General features: G+C 33.2%; 4 protein-coding genes across 10 annotated transcripts; 3 read left to right on the top strand and 1 right to left on the bottom strand.

Moving 5' to 3' along the window:
• Window positions 1-679: 679 nt before the first annotated feature.
• On the top strand, window positions 680-3,553 carry LOC124915556 (protein JASON-like). 4 transcript variants are annotated; one of them, XM_047456299.1, is made up of 9 exons: window positions 680-860; window positions 1,369-1,471; window positions 1,547-1,595; window positions 1,682-1,794; window positions 1,918-2,129; window positions 2,197-2,731; window positions 2,808-2,890; window positions 2,980-3,081; window positions 3,239-3,553. In XM_047456299.1, the coding sequence occupies exons 2-9, from the start codon at window positions 1,382-1,384 to the stop codon at window positions 3,252-3,254; spliced, it is 1,200 nt and encodes a 399-aa protein (XP_047312255.1). In that variant the 5' UTR covers window positions 680-860; window positions 1,369-1,381; the 3' UTR covers window positions 3,255-3,553. The 4 variants fall into 4 exon arrangements, with proteins under 4 accessions (XP_047312255.1, XP_047312257.1, XP_047312256.1 ...); XM_047456301.1 differs by having other exon boundaries at window positions 1,366-1,471; window positions 1,682-1,734; XM_047456300.1 differs by having other exon boundaries at window positions 1,366-1,471; window positions 2,203-2,731.
• Window positions 3,554-5,189: 1,636 nt separating this feature from the next.
• LOC124913658 (protein JASON-like) lies at window positions 5,190-9,662 on the top strand. Of its 3 annotated transcripts, XM_047454070.1 has the most exons (9): window positions 5,190-5,429; window positions 5,605-5,725; window positions 5,907-5,958; window positions 6,145-6,236; window positions 6,922-7,079; window positions 8,449-8,615; window positions 8,709-9,052; window positions 9,153-9,235; window positions 9,327-9,662. In XM_047454070.1, exons 2-9 carry the CDS (start codon window positions 5,636-5,638, stop codon window positions 9,433-9,435), a joined length of 1,095 nt encoding a protein of 364 aa, XP_047310026.1. In that variant the 5' UTR covers window positions 5,190-5,429; window positions 5,605-5,635; the 3' UTR covers window positions 9,436-9,662. The 3 variants fall into 3 exon arrangements, with proteins under 3 accessions (XP_047310026.1, XP_047310024.1, XP_047310025.1); XM_047454068.1 differs by having other exon boundaries at window positions 5,195-5,429; window positions 8,449-9,052; XM_047454069.1 differs by having other exon boundaries at window positions 5,200-5,429; window positions 5,910-5,958; window positions 8,449-9,052.
• A 202-nt stretch (window positions 9,663-9,864) lies between these two features.
• On the bottom strand, window positions 9,865-12,919 carry LOC124914402 (pentatricopeptide repeat-containing protein At3g59040). 2 transcript variants are annotated; one of them, XM_047454944.1, is made up of 7 exons: window positions 12,761-12,919; window positions 12,118-12,433; window positions 11,744-12,034; window positions 11,413-11,658; window positions 11,192-11,316; window positions 10,820-10,918; window positions 9,865-10,742 (listed from the first exon to the last, which is right to left on the bottom strand). In XM_047454944.1, the coding sequence occupies exons 1-7, from the start codon at window positions 12,814-12,816 to the stop codon at window positions 10,070-10,072; spliced, it is 1,806 nt and encodes a 601-aa protein (XP_047310900.1). In that variant the 5' UTR covers window positions 12,817-12,919; the 3' UTR covers window positions 9,865-10,069. The 2 variants fall into 2 exon arrangements, with proteins under 2 accessions (XP_047310900.1, XP_047310901.1); XM_047454945.1 differs by having other exon boundaries at window positions 12,118-12,430; window positions 12,761-12,914.
• Window positions 12,920-14,113: 1,194 nt separating this feature from the next.
• Window positions 14,114-14,746, top strand: LOC124914406 (60S ribosomal protein L27). The gene has a single exon (XM_047454948.1). It carries the CDS (start codon window positions 14,168-14,170, stop codon window positions 14,573-14,575), a length of 408 nt encoding a protein of 135 aa, XP_047310904.1. The 5' UTR covers window positions 14,114-14,167; the 3' UTR covers window positions 14,576-14,746.
• The last annotated feature ends 261 nt before the right edge of the window (window positions 14,747-15,007 follow it).

Here is a 15,007-nt window from a genome sequence, read left to right as displayed (position 1 = left end):
TTAGTCAAATATAAGATTGATTATGGATATATATTCAATTTAAACTCTACATCCAACCTTATATTTATCAAAATATATATATATATATATATATATATATATATATATATATATATATATATATATATATATATATATATATATATATATATATATATATATATATGAAATATTTAGTCGGTTATATAATTGTTTAAATATTTGATTTACGTATCTAATTTAGTTTTAAATAACTAACTAACTAAAAATAATCAACACAGTACATTATTATTAAACAAAAACGAAATTAAAGTTAATATATATAATTTTTTTTATAATTATAACATTGTTTAATATAATTCGAGTTTAGATTAATAATATATGTTTCACTTTATCTTTAAAAAAATATTTTTTGATTTAAATTGAATCAATATAACAATTTTTTATGGTTGAAATCGATAAAGAAAATAATACAATTAGTAGGAAATAAAAAAAAAATATCTAGCATGATGAAACTATTTAATTTGAAATTGGGTGAAAAAATGTGTATAATAGCTCTAGCTCTAGCTCCTAAACAAAGGAGGGCTCATATGAATATGTAGAAGAAATTTGAGGTTTAAATCGAAACAAGGATATTTAGTATGGGCGTTTTTGAATTAGTATACAAATTCAAACACTAATCGCGCCTTTGATGATTCCTTCTTGACTGTCTTGGCCGCTCCATCCGACCGGCGAATGTAAGAGAATACATAGATAGATAAATCTTCTTTAGGTGAATCCGCTGCTTCTAACCTAAAGCTCAAGGAGAGTCTCTTCTATTTTCAGCAAATCGGAATTTCTCCTTTCCCTCCGCCACAATTCGACGCCGATCTACATCAAAGGTTTAGTTCTTCTCATTCACTCTTGTATAATTAACCGATGTTTAAGATTTGCATTTGAGGGATCTTTTTAGGTCAAAATCATGTTCCTTTCCATTTTGATAGGGATATTTTGTTTGTGAAACATACTGAAAGGAATTCGGAATCAGTAGTACATTTTCTTATCAAAATCATGTTTATATCGCTCACTGCAGCTATTGACAAGAAACGATATAGAAGCTGATATACAATTGTGTGCGTGCTTATTCTACTCAGATCATCCCTATATAATTAGCAAGAGAGTAGTGAATCGCCCAAGAAGAATGTATGTTGTAGAATAGCTGCTTGTTTATGCATAAGCAACGTCTGGATTTTGATTCTTGTATGTATTTCTATGAATTCAATGATGTGCTTGCAAAGATATCTGATGGAAGATTTTCTTTCATTTCTGTGAACCACTGTGAAGTAATTGATTGTCATCTTTCAAATTGTAAAACAAAATTGACTCATATTGCTGCATATTTTTCAGTAGATTCTCCTACTCAATGGATTATATCTTCAGTTGCTTCCGGTTCAACGATGATAAGAGCCCGTACTCTCTTCTTAGAGCGGAGCCTGTCTTGTCAAAAGCTCGAGTAAGTCTGTTAAGTTCTTTCAGTACTTGTCTTTTGAATCATGTCTTAAGGGTTTCTAATCTGCATCTTTTTCAGGAGCCTGTTATTTACAGGAGGCCCATCTTGCCTCTTCAAATAAATCGAGGTAAGTTACTTTAAACTGATTTTTAGTAAGACTGCTTTGACAAATAATAATTGCATTTATCTCTTGTGATAATGTTGTGTGTATAGATATAGAACACCAAACTGAAATCGATGAACATTCACCACCATCTATGGACAAGGTAAATTCTTTATCTGAGATTCATTTGGATGAGAAAGAGGAGAGGGAGCTCAAGGCTGAGGTTTGTTCGTTTTTTCAGTTGTCATTTTAGCTTTTCTTTCAAACTATATGTTAACATGATAGTTCACTTCAATGGTAAAGAAGCTCAGTCTTTCTTATAGCCTTTTCTGTTTTGAAATGTTAGGCTGGGTTTCTTAAAGCTTGTGGCACTTTACCTGAAACTCCTGCCGAAATTAGGAAGATGTGTAGCAAGTTAAAAGACTCTTCTTCTTCTTCTTCTAAAGATTCCGAGACTCCAAATTTTCATTCATGGCTACCTAATGTAAGCATTCAAAACCTCAACTTGGAGGAGCAAGCTGAGCTTTGTCCTGACATGACTCCCATTCAAGCTAACAGGTCTGTGCTTTTGTTTTCTGTTCAAGGCTGCCATTTAGTTAATCTTATGCAATATTTATCTGTGAAGTTGCAGGCTTAGTGAAGAAACTATCACTTCACCAATGGCCTTTTCTACAGCTTTTGTTTCAACTAAACAATTGAAGAATAAATCTGTGCATTTTGAATGCAAAGCCAATAACAATGAGACTTCATTTTCATCAATGCCTTTACCATATCCAACACCACTGAAACTGACTGATGAGATGCAAACACCTTGTACAGCGTTCCCATCTGGAACTACTATGGGAAACGACAAGTATCATCGTATTAGGTCCGAGTATGTTTATCCAGTTCTGAAAACTGATCATAATTTACCTCAGTTGAAGTCACTGAAAGAGGAATCTCTTGATCAAGAGATAGAGACTATGAATTCAGTCAATGAAGAGTTAAATTCCCAATCATTGTCTGATGATCAACACAAAAACACTTGCATTGATGGAACTCCTGGCGATAGACCCATAATGGGTACAGTGGCTACTCATTGGAATGTAGAAGAAGAAGAAGCTCGTTTTAAATCTTTTGATTTCAAAGGAATTCCAAATACAACTCACAAATACAAGGAGGTACGCACTTAAAGTACATACACAGAACTAAACTAACAAAAACAAGGAATTTCAATATGTCATTTTGTTGTAACAGGATCAGAAGGTTAAATGGCATGCTACACCATTTGAGGTTAGATTGGAGAAGGCACTTTTAGATGGAGCTTTCGTTTCTTCCAGGTAAGTAGTTTGATTAATTGATTTGATTGATGTCCGTTTATATGATTATCATTTAGAAACATGGTTTTCAGCTGAAAAGTTTTGTGCAGAAAATCTAAAATGGATACACCAACACCCATAATCAACTTTGATGAAATGTTGGAAGAAAGTAACACTCCAATATCAAAGCTGCTGCAATCATCTTCCTCAATGTAATGAATGTGAATATGGGTTTTTATTGTTCTTATCAAAATTTACTTTACCGGTTAACAAAATGAAAATTACAGATAGTACTCTTTTTTTTTATCACATCAACTGTGTTATGCAAAATGAATAATGGTTTGATTATATGGCCGATTGGACCTTCAGAACAAAATCATCATGAGGCCTGGCCTGGCCGGAAACGAGTGTGTAACGGAACAGAGAGATGTGGAAACAGAGAAGAAGGAGGAGACGGTGCGACGAGGTGGAAGCAACATAGATTGAGGATTCAGATTGAAAACTATTGTTGTTATTGAAACATCATGGTAGTAAAAACCCCATTTTTACTATGTTTCATCAGGTTTTCTTCTCCACATGCTCCGTTGCCCACTTCATGCATCGCTCAACCTTCTTCTCATTTCTTCACTCTTTCTCCGGCGTCACACAGGCTTCCTCGCCGCCGATCTGTTTAGTAGAGGAGCGGTCTATTATGTTTTATACGGAGTTATCAATAGAACTAGGGTTTGGGGTTTTCACATTTTACTTATATAAAATATGTCCCTCAACTTTAACTAATGTTTTAAAGAACCTCTTCAATTTTACAAAAGAATAGTCTGAATACCTTGCTTGAGTTTGGACATTATTTTCTTTTTAATTTATTTAAAAAATAATAATTTATTAGGATAAAATAATATTTAAAAAATATATATTAATAAATTTAATAAGTTCGTTCAAATATAACTTCAACCTAATTAGTGAAAATGAGATTTTTAGTTTTTACTCAACTTATTTTCACTTTATTTATATATTTATATAATATTTTAAATTTGATGAAGCAAAGTTTAATAAATAATATAATTAATCTATAAAAAAACATCTTTAATAATGTGCAATATTCTAATATTCCATTGTGCAATACTTTTTTTTTTATATTTTGTTTTGGATGGTATAATTTCATTTTATCCTTTAGTGTAAATATTTAGATTATGTTAAAAAATTATTTTATTTGCAAAACTCTTGGAAGTAGTTTTTTATAATTAGAGGGGCTTGGTTTATATTAACTTCGGTCAAATTTGAGTTTTTTTTGTGTGATAATTTTTTATTCGTTATTGTATCAGACTTGATAACATTTATGTGCATTTAACATCTCAATCGGAACTGGTTTATTATAGGTTATTTTCGATTTTGTTTTGTCAATTGAGATATTACTCATCATATTTAATTTTTTTTATTGTTGTTTTCAATTTATTTTTCTTCCATTTAGATAGTGAAAATATTATTATTTTTACTTAGTTTCGGATCTTCATTTACATTTGTATTTGTGTTCATTTTTCTATATTTTGGTTATATATATATCATTCTTTGGAAATGACATTTCTTATACATAACTCTTTCATTTTAATTAGTGAATGAGTTCTGATTTATTGGTAATTACAAAATATTTTAGGTATCGAAATTTAATTTATTGATTATTTTGGATTTTAAGAAAGGTGTAAATATGGATAAGAAGATGACACTTTACATTATTCTATTTGGACATTTGGACCGTCCTTATTAACAAAGTTAAATCACTTTACAACCACGCCACCAAAATGTTTGGTCTTGTTTGAATTCTAGTTTTGTTATTTAAATAACAAATAACTTATAACTCAAAAAATATTATATCACTTTCGTTCTCCTTCGTCACATTATTCAATTCATTCTTCGTAATATTATTTTAAATTATTATTTTTTATATTGTCGACATTAAGTTTTAGGTTAAACGAAAGAGTTCTTACTTTTAAATAATTTTACCAAAAATATATCTACTTCAAAATTATCCCCCATCATTTAGATAATAATTTTTTTTTAAAGATAAATAATTAGGAGATAGAATTTGGGTAAAAAAATAGTGGAATAATTTAATTGGTTGAAAAAATCAAATAATTTATCTCTCTTTTCTATTCTTCCCTTTTTTACTAGTCTTTTTTAATAATTCAAATCCGAACATATCCTTCTCAAAGAGAAAAAGTTCAAAATATAATGATAATATTTGTTTTACCTTTTTAAAAATAAAACTCTTGCTAAATTATAATGAAAATTACCTTAAGAAAAAACCTAAACCAAACAGCCGCCCTAATTGATTCAAACATCTCTCTCTTCTGCTAATTGAAAAAAAAAATCAAGTATATAGTCAACAGTTTCCCTCCGATTCCTAAAATCCGAGTCTTGAATTTGAATCCCACCGCCCGGTCTCTCTCGAAAATGCTACTCGTCGTCTTCCGCTTCAGAAACGTTATCCTTCAAATCTCCTAACTATGCGAATATCCGGAGATTTTTAAATTTTGGTCAAAGTCATCTGAAGCTGCAGTGTAAATAGGCAAGCATATCTCTTTCTGCTTCCGCTTCTGCTTCTGCTTCTGCTTCATCACTCTTCCCATTTCCTCTTTACAAAACGCTAGCTCACTCTCTGATAAACTGCGTCTATCAAACTCTAGTTGATTTTGATTGTCCGATTTCTAATGACGTAGATCCGACTTCAATCCTTATTGCAGGCGGCTTCTGGGTAGATCGTGTTTGCAAGAAATGGGTTGTTTCTTCAGTTGTTTGAGGATCAATGATGGTAGTCATTCTCAAATTCACTTAGTTACTGATTCAGTGTCCGGCAAGCCAAAGGTCACTATCTCTTCCTTTGCTCCGCTATGCCACGTTTTCTGGGAAATTGTTTTCATAGAAAACCCTCCAAATTAGTTTGTGTTGGGTTAAATTGGATCACACCCGATGGGTTATTTTCTTTATCTTGCATTTTCTTAGAGGATCACAATTCTTATGATTCCATATCCTTTCTTGTAACTAGCAGGAAAGAGGCAGATCTCCCAGGTCCTTGAAAAATCATCGGCATACTGAAGGTGATTTAAAAACCACATTTCTTTCAGTTAGTTCATTTCAGTTGTGAAATTGGATTAAGTCTGTGCTGGCTTAGTCCTAACAGCCCATTCGAAGTAGTTTTTGACATATATATGAAGGGCTTAGATTGTGTAGAATGAATATGAAGTCGTGAAATATGTTCTTATTGTTATTTTTGTTGTTTGAAGCGAAAATTCATTCACCATACAAGGACAAGGAAAATTCTCTTTCCAGTTTTTTGCAGCAGGGAAATGATGATGAGATGGATCTCAAGGCTGAGGTATGTTTTTATTGTATGAATTCAAACTATTTATATTTTACATCACATATATGCCTATTTACAAACTAGTATTTTGTCACAATCAATGTCAAAGTAAAAAGTGATATTTTCCCTCTCTTTTGGTATGAAAAGTTGCCAAATTTTGGTGAAAAGTGTTGGAAAGCTGCCAAAATCTTGGATGTTGGTTAGAATTTTTGGATCACACTTTTTTTTTCTTTTCTTTTTTTTTCAAATGTTTATTTGGTTGTTTGTCATAGTGACAAAAGACCATACAAAAAGGCCAACATGGTCCGGGTTTATTCTCGGGGTAGCTAACATGCTCCCCACAGCTATGATCCTCTTTAAATCAGAGGATATTTAGCGAGAAATGAACTTGTGATATTTAGTCTCTTAGGTAAGACCATTGCCATTTGAGCTATATGATGAATTGACATGGTCTGATTTTGACTTATTTTAGTTGGAATTTAACATTGTTGAATTTATTAGTTTATTTTCCTTTTCACGTTAAGGCAAGTATAACTGCATAATGAGCTATCTGCTTTTACATTTGCTTTTGACAATTCAATTCCTCATTTTTCAAGTTGAGCTATAAGTTCTTTTATTTAACCTTATTAGTAAATGTAATAATTTTTCATTTTTTGATTGGCATGTTAAAGCTATCTTCTTTTGGTTACTATTGTACCAGGCTGGATCTCTCAAAGCCTTGTTTACATCAGTTGAGTCTCAAAATGAAGTTGGGAAAGAACTGTACAAACATAAAGACTCGTTGCTTGCTACTCCAGATTCAAAGCCTCCCCTAACTCCTATCCAAGTTTCTGAAAAGTGGTTGAAACAAACCGAAAGGTTTGGATATTTATCAGTATTGCAAGTTTATATGTGCCCTATTTAATTGTGAATGCATTTGATTTCAATTTTTACGCAAAATCTCACTTATGGAACAATAACATGTGATTATTTGTTCTAATCTCTTCTTCCAAACAGGCTTACCATCTTTTACTAGTATTAGATTAATTTAGGAGGGGGTGGCTATGTTATTTTTGTTGCAAATGTTTTAATAATGGCTTCATTTTGAATCACATTTCCTTTCAGATTTCTTAAATGGATGTATACCCAATTGGGATCAGATTTGGAAACTGAACTTTTCTTTGAAAAGGTCAACATTCTTGTAAGAAAGAGAAAGAATGTGAGGAGCTATCAAAGTTACAATGCTGATAAATATTCTCAAATAGGTTACAAGATTAGATTCCTATAAGATCGAAATATTCTCATACTGGGCAAACCCCTATTTTTTGATCGATGCAAACGCTTGAAAGGAGAAAGTCTTTGATTCTTTCTTTGCCGTAGCTCTTCTCTTGGAAAGTTCTTTTGTTCCTTTCTTTCCAGGATTGTCCACCACATTATAGGGAGATGTGCTTTCATGTAGAACTGATGGTTTTTCCAGAACCCCAATCAAAAATCCATTGTTTACATAAATCAGTCTTTAAGTGGCATGGCATGACCCAATTGAAATTTGAGTGTGGCATTTGGAAACTGAACTTACAATCACATTGATGAAAAATTCCATTTAAGCAAGGGTGAAAAGAAAATAGCTGTCTAGGAAGAGAAAGAAACCTTTAGAAAGGAAGACAATTCATTCAATATGCAACATAGCATAATTTTACAATAGAAGTTATATTTATACATACTAATAGCCTATAACTAACTATTAATCAAATTGCTTATAATATAGAAATTGCATTATCAGCTTATACTTAGCAATCAGTCTAACATTTTTACATATCTAAAACATTACTTTTTTAATAGCATAACCACTCAAATTCTGAATCAGATCTGGATCCAATTACATAAATACAAATGTTTCCAAATAGGACCAAGTTTCAAGAATTACCCGCTAATTGTCACTGTAATAATCCTTGATTCCATTATTTAGAGATAATCTGAACATGTCCTGAAATTAATATCTTATTTTTACATGTTTGTTGCGATATTAAAATGCATGTACTAGAACTAAGTATTTAATAGCACATGAGAGAATCAAGAACAGTAGTACCCAGGATTCTTGTTCGCTCCTTCTATCTATCACCATAATAATTTCCTCTTGATATGTGTGATATTCCACTATGTATAGATAGGTTTGCAAGGAACTTATATGACCGTTGTCTTTTATCTTAAAACTGACAATTATCGTGTTTCCATGGTTATATTCCTGAAGAGGCACACTTGGTAGACAGATTCCTGGAGTAAATGCTGACAGTTCAATTGGTGAAAGTGAGGCTGCCAAGGAAAATCCCACTGACTTACTCATCTCTACAGAAGATACGGTTACAGATAAAATCAGTAAAAATAAATCCGTGCATTTCAAATATGAAGATGACACAGGTTCAGTTTCATCAAGAATGGAAAACCAAAAATTTTCAGATGCTGAATCTTGTCCAACACCTTTCAATCTTACTGATGAGATGCAAACGCCAGGAACGGCTTTCCCCACAAATCTGGATGAATTTGGAATGGTGAAGAACCCTAGAATTAGGTCCCAGTACGTATACCCAGTCGTCACTTGTGGTAGAGAAGACCATCATCAAGTCTCAGAATTAAGTTCAGATACAGAGTTAAAGGTGGAGGAAAGCTTGTCTGATTGGTTTAAGCCACTATCAACTAATCCTGGTAAAAGGGATTATATTGGCATAAGTCATGGAGATAGGCCTATCATAGGCATGGTGGCTGCTCACTGGACCACCGAAGATGAATCTTGTGAAATTCCAGCTAAGCCATGGGATGGAAAAGGAATTCCAAATTCGACTACTAAATATAAGGAGGTTGTCTATCTCTTCTTTTTATTTCTTTTTATATTTTTTAAGTTTCAATTCATTGTTATGGTGAATGACCAATTTATTGTGGTCTCATTGATGCTTTCAGGACCAGAAAATTTATTATCATGCAACACCATTTGAAGAGAGATTGGAGAAGGCATTGTCAGATGAAACTCTGGTTTCTAGGAAGTATGTCAGAAATCTCTGTTTCTGCATTTTCAATTTTCTTATTTTTCTACACTTTGAGAAGTTAATTGGTTCTGTAATTTTTCATTTACAGGAAAATTGTTAAACAGATGCTACCCGTAAATTTTGAGGAAAGTGAGGAAAGTGATACTGCAATGTCCCAGCTGCAGTCTTCGTCTCGCCAGCCAGTGGCTTCATTCTAGTTCAAGCATTTATTCTCTCTGGTTTTGTTGAAAATTTGTTAATAGATATATCTCCTAAAAGAAGTTGTTGCTCCATGAACAATGAAAGAGTTTTTCAGATGCTTTTATTGGCTTGATGTAATGTATCTTAAAACATATTGATGGACACAAATTTCCTTTACCTGTCTTCCTCGTGTAACAAAGTTTGCTCTGCTATCCTATCGGAAAAAATCGTATGCTTTAAGATATGAAAAACTCTTTAGTTTCTTTAGTTGTCTAACGAAATGAAGACAAAATTATGGCCTTCCACCCTCTGAGCATCTGAGAATAAACCCTAATTTTTTTTTTAAAAGACAATACTATTGTGTTGTGTATGGGACAGATGCGGGTGAATTATGTATAAATACCATTTCTCAATCAATTACTCAGACAAAAATTGGTAAGCCTTCATCATCTATATTAACATATCTCTTATACAACTATAATTTAGGGAAGAAGAGTGACAGTTACACATTTAAATAGAGGATTATAACAAAGAGGGGACTCACAGACATGGACCAAAATTCTTTATGTTGTCAAAAAAATATAGAGAGATACAAGGGCTACATTTTACTACATGTTTGCTGAAAATACAGAAAGCACAACACTTCTAATTTCACAATTCAACTAAACTTACAGTTTGCTGGAGAAAACTGTCGAGTTCAATCCTGCCATCAGATTTTACCACTTCGTCTTCTTTCTCTTCATCGCTGTCTTCACTATCGATGTCTTCACTATCGATGTCATCGCTGTCTTCACTATCGATGTCATCACTGTCTTCACTATCGATTTCATCACTGTCTTCGTTATCGCTGTTTGCATGATTAACATTTGAAAGTTTTGACAAACCGCAAATCTTTTCCTCACCAGCCAAATGTTCATATTCTCCTAAGAGCTGATTGGCTTCCATCTGTTCTTCAACACTTTTTGCCAAAGAGAGAAGGACGTTCTTCGTTTTCTGATCGGGTAAAATTCCACAAGATTTCATCTCTTTAAACCAAATGACAGCACTGTCAAAATCACGGTTCTTGCCATATGCGTCCATGATTGTGGTTAAAACAGTTTCGTTAGCTTTGATACCACCAGCAAGCATTTGTTCATATTTCTCCATCATTTTGTCAACATCATTTATCTTTGCATATCCTTTAATCAATACACCATATGTAACAACATTTGGTTCAAGCCCATCAACCTTTATTCGTATAAAGAACTTCTCAGCACCTTCCATGTCAGATGCATTCACATAAGCAGATAGCATCGTCGTATAGGAGCAAAGGTCAGGGGTGCATCTGCCACAAGTAGACACAAAAGATTAACCAAGATATGTTACAAACTTAAAAAGTAAAAAATATGCAAAGCTAAATACCTGTCCCTTCGCATAGACTTAAAGACGGTTCGTGCTGGCTCAATCATTCCCGAGATGGCAAATGCATCAAGCAAAATATTATAAGATTTTTGTGTTGGCCTGGAAAAGAAAAGAGAACATAAGAGGAGTTTGTCTAAAAGATTCTTATATGGGCCAATTTAGAAACTTTCTGTTTTCTTGATCTGAATGTTGATATGGATGAGAAACCGCTAATAAAATCTTGGATTTGAACCCGGATGAAGACGAGAAATCACTAATAAATGATTAAGTTATGTTTTCAAACGTGATCTCGTCAGGAGATATTTGACAAGAAAGTGCTTCCAAATGGGCATGCACATTTAGAATAACAAGAATTTGGACATTTATATGCACCTAACACCAGCATCGAGCATCTCCTCGAAAACAGCTAATGCTTCGTCTTCCCTTCTTGCTTTTCCATAAGCACTAATTAGTTGGGAATAGCTCACAACATCAGGTGCAAAACCAGCTCTTTGCATCTAAAATATTGCAGAATAGTCCTTTCTCAAGTCAAAAGTGGATCATATAATATAGACCAATAACAACAAATAAACGATATCATTAATCACTTTTACCTCATCATATATTCTTGCAACCTCTTTGTAGTTTGTCTCGAATGACATCAAACTATTGAAAGTAACTGTAGATTTTGGCACTCCTCGTTCACTCATCATTGAAAAGACTTTCCGAGATTTCTCAAAGTTCCCTGCTTTTCCGTGCATGTAAATAATCATGTGGAACATTTTCTGATCAGGCTTGAGAGGCGTATCCATCGACAAAAGGGTATCAAAGGTCTCTTCTGCTTCTTTAAATTTGTCTGCCTACAAGACCCAACCGGGTAAGTAAGAATACAAAATTTATAACCAAAAAGAAAATAAATGTTCTTCACAAATAACAGTCTTTTACCTCGACAAATGTTTTCAGAATGATTTGATATGTAAATGCAGAAGGTTCGGGGCCGGAAGTTTGCATTCTTCTAAAGATGGCCTCTGCTTGATTGAACTTGCGTGATTTTCCATACGCTTCCATAAGAGCAGTGTAGGATATCACACTTGGTTTGTATCCCTTTTTGTTCATGTAACTTAATACATTTTCGGCTTTGTTAAAATCTCCCAGCTTTCCATATGCAGTAATAAGCATGAGCAAATCCATCTCGTTAAAATCCCACCAATGCTGTTGCCGAAGCCATTCAAGAATCTAGCAATCATTTAGTTACTAAATGCTGTCAGTTAAGAAATATTCCTTTATTTGTTATCTTGATAGTGATAATAACGAGATACCTCGCTGACAAGGTTCCATTTCCTTAGCTGTTTAAACCTAATCAAAGTCCCCAAAACAAGGTTTTTAGGAAGAGGCTCGTTCCTGATTCTCTGGGTTCTGAGAACTGAAACAGCTGACCCAGTTTCTTCAATTTCCGTCATCAATTTCCTCCAATTCTTTTGATCTGCTTCATCATCTGCATCTTTAAAGTTTTCAACTTTCTTCCTCCTCTGCATGAACTTTCTTGGAGTCAACATCCCAAGACAAACAATCTCTGCTCTTCTTCTACAGATAGAGACATTGATGCCAACTAAGCCTTCACATATCTTTGGTCTCCTGAATTAATGATTAAAAAAATTAGTCATTCTACACTAGAAATATCATAATGCAAATTGTTCTTCGCTATTACATATATGAGCTCAACCCAGTCACAAGTCAAGGAAATTAAAAGACAAATTCGATAGCTTGATGGGAAGAAATTAAAATTCAATTTTCCACAATTTCGATAGCTATACATATAAAAATTGAAGTTTAATACAAACTGTATTATTGGGTATTATGAAGTTGGCAACATGAGAGCTGAATTAGACCGTATCTTTGAGAGATTATGTGCTAGTACAGAAGAATGAAGTCGGTTCAAGAGGAAAGAAAACGGCGACGAACCTCCAATTGGCAGTGGAAGGAGCAGAAGGCTTAAGAAATAGCAACGTCTGAGACATATTTGTATTCAGCTTTCCAGCAATATTCCTTCCTCGTCGCTGAATCAAACTGAAATCTTCTTCCCTCACGAATTTATCTTCACATCCTCATGTGACTGAACGTTATCTCTCTCTCTCTCCCTCCGCATTTTATACAAGCTATACAGTGAGCTTGGGCTTGGACATGGGCATGTATATTACACAAGCCCATATTGTAGGTTGGGCTGGACTTCTTTCGTTGTACTAGTCTACTTTGCTTACATGGGCATGTATATTACACAAGCCCATATTGTAGGTTGGGCTGGACTTCTTTCGTTGTACTAGTCTCCTTTGCTTACATGGGCATGTATATTACACAAGCCCATATTGTAGGTTGGGCTGGACTTCTTTCATTGTATTAGTCTACTTTGCTTACATGGTAGGTTGGGCTGGACTTCTTTCGTTGTACTAGTCTACTTTGCTTATATAATTGTTTGTTAACTTATTATTTATTTTAAAATTATTTAAATAAAAATATGTTAAAAATAATAAATTTGAAACTAAAAAAAGCATCACTTTATTCTTTTAAAAATAAACAAATTAGTTTCTTCTTTTCATTGATAATAATTTATGTGATTAGTTTTGACAATGATTAATTTCAAACATTATAAAAAAAAATGAGATCATATCCAAACTAATTATAAAATATGATAGTGAGAAATATAATTTATATATATATATATATATAACAAATTATAATTTAATATATAAATTAAAAAATATTAGTATTTATTTTAATTTTTTTATTTAATATATTAAATTATATATTTTAATATATTTAACTAATATAATTAATATATAAAAAATGTCCAGATATTAGTTTTTTATATTATTAAACTCAATTTAAATATTGATTACTTAGAATCAAGATGTTTTTGTATGTTAATTCATTTTTTATCACTAAATATTCTTATAGACTTTAATTTCAAACTAGTTTTTATCTATTTTGGGCATATATATTACTTAAGCCCATATTATAGTTAGGCTGGACTTCTTTGAGTTGAATTAGGCTAGTTTCTGTTTTGGGCATATATATTACTTAAGCCCATATTATAGTTGGGCTGGACTTCTTTTAGTTGAATTAGCCTAGTTTCTGTTTTGGGCATATATACTACACAAGCCCATATTGTAGTTGGGCTGGACTTCTTTTAGTTGAATTAGCCTAGTTTCTGTTTTGGGCATATATACTACACAAGCCCATATTGTAGTTGGGCTAGGCTACTTTGCCATCTCATATTAGGTTTTACTCACTTTATGTATGTATATAAGATAGTTGCTATCTGTTTGTGCCGCCTCCACTTCGTTGGAGATTTAGGAGCGAAAGAAGAACAAGATGGTGAAGTTCCTTAAGCCGAACAAGGCTGTCATCGTTTTGCAGGGAAGGTATGCTGGAAGGAAGGCTGTGATCATCCGTGCCTTCGACGATGGAACCAGGGACAAACCCTATGGACACTGTTTGGTCGCCGGAATCTCCAAGTACCCCAAGAAGGTCATCCGTAAGGATTCAGCCAAGAAGACCGCGAAGAAGTCTCGCGTGAAGGCGTTCATCAAGCTTGTTAATTATAATCACATCATGCCGACTCGTTACACCCTTGATGTAGATCTGAAGGATGTGGTCACACCAGATTGCCTGCAATCTCGTGATAAGAAGGTGACCGCTGCTAAGGAGACCAAGGCTAGGCTTGAGGAGCGATTCAAGACTGGAAAGAACAGGTGGTTCTTCACTAAGCTCAGGTTCTAGACAAAGGGGTTTTCTGATTTGTTTTGATTTTGATGTTTAGTATGATTTTGGATTGTCTTTGTTGATTTTGAGATTTTTATAATGTAAGGATTTATCTTTGAATTGCTTTGAATGATTTGGTTAATTTACTTATTGCATCTTATATATATAGAAATGATATTATCATTGTCATGCCCATATAGCCATTTCTATACTCACTTTCATTAGAAACCCTTGTGGTGGCTCTTGATCACATTTCAGGTTCATTGACATGTATCATGTTTTCAACAAAGCAAAGAGATTTGCATTGTCTTTTGAGGCATATAGAACATGTCCTGTTTTGTTTTGCTAACCCACCTTCTAGTACACTAGGGTTTCTCTATATAGCGATGATTTGGATGATTTAATTGATGAATGCATGATTCACCAGTTTTAGATTATTGGTGTTTTATT

The sequence above is a fragment of the Impatiens glandulifera genome, chromosome 9 (genome assembly GCF_907164915.1).
Source record: "Impatiens glandulifera chromosome 9, dImpGla2.1, whole genome shotgun sequence".
Lineage (NCBI taxonomy): Eukaryota > Viridiplantae > Streptophyta > Magnoliopsida > Ericales > Balsaminaceae > Impatiens > Impatiens glandulifera.
This window is presented reverse-complemented; position numbering and strand designations above follow the sequence as displayed.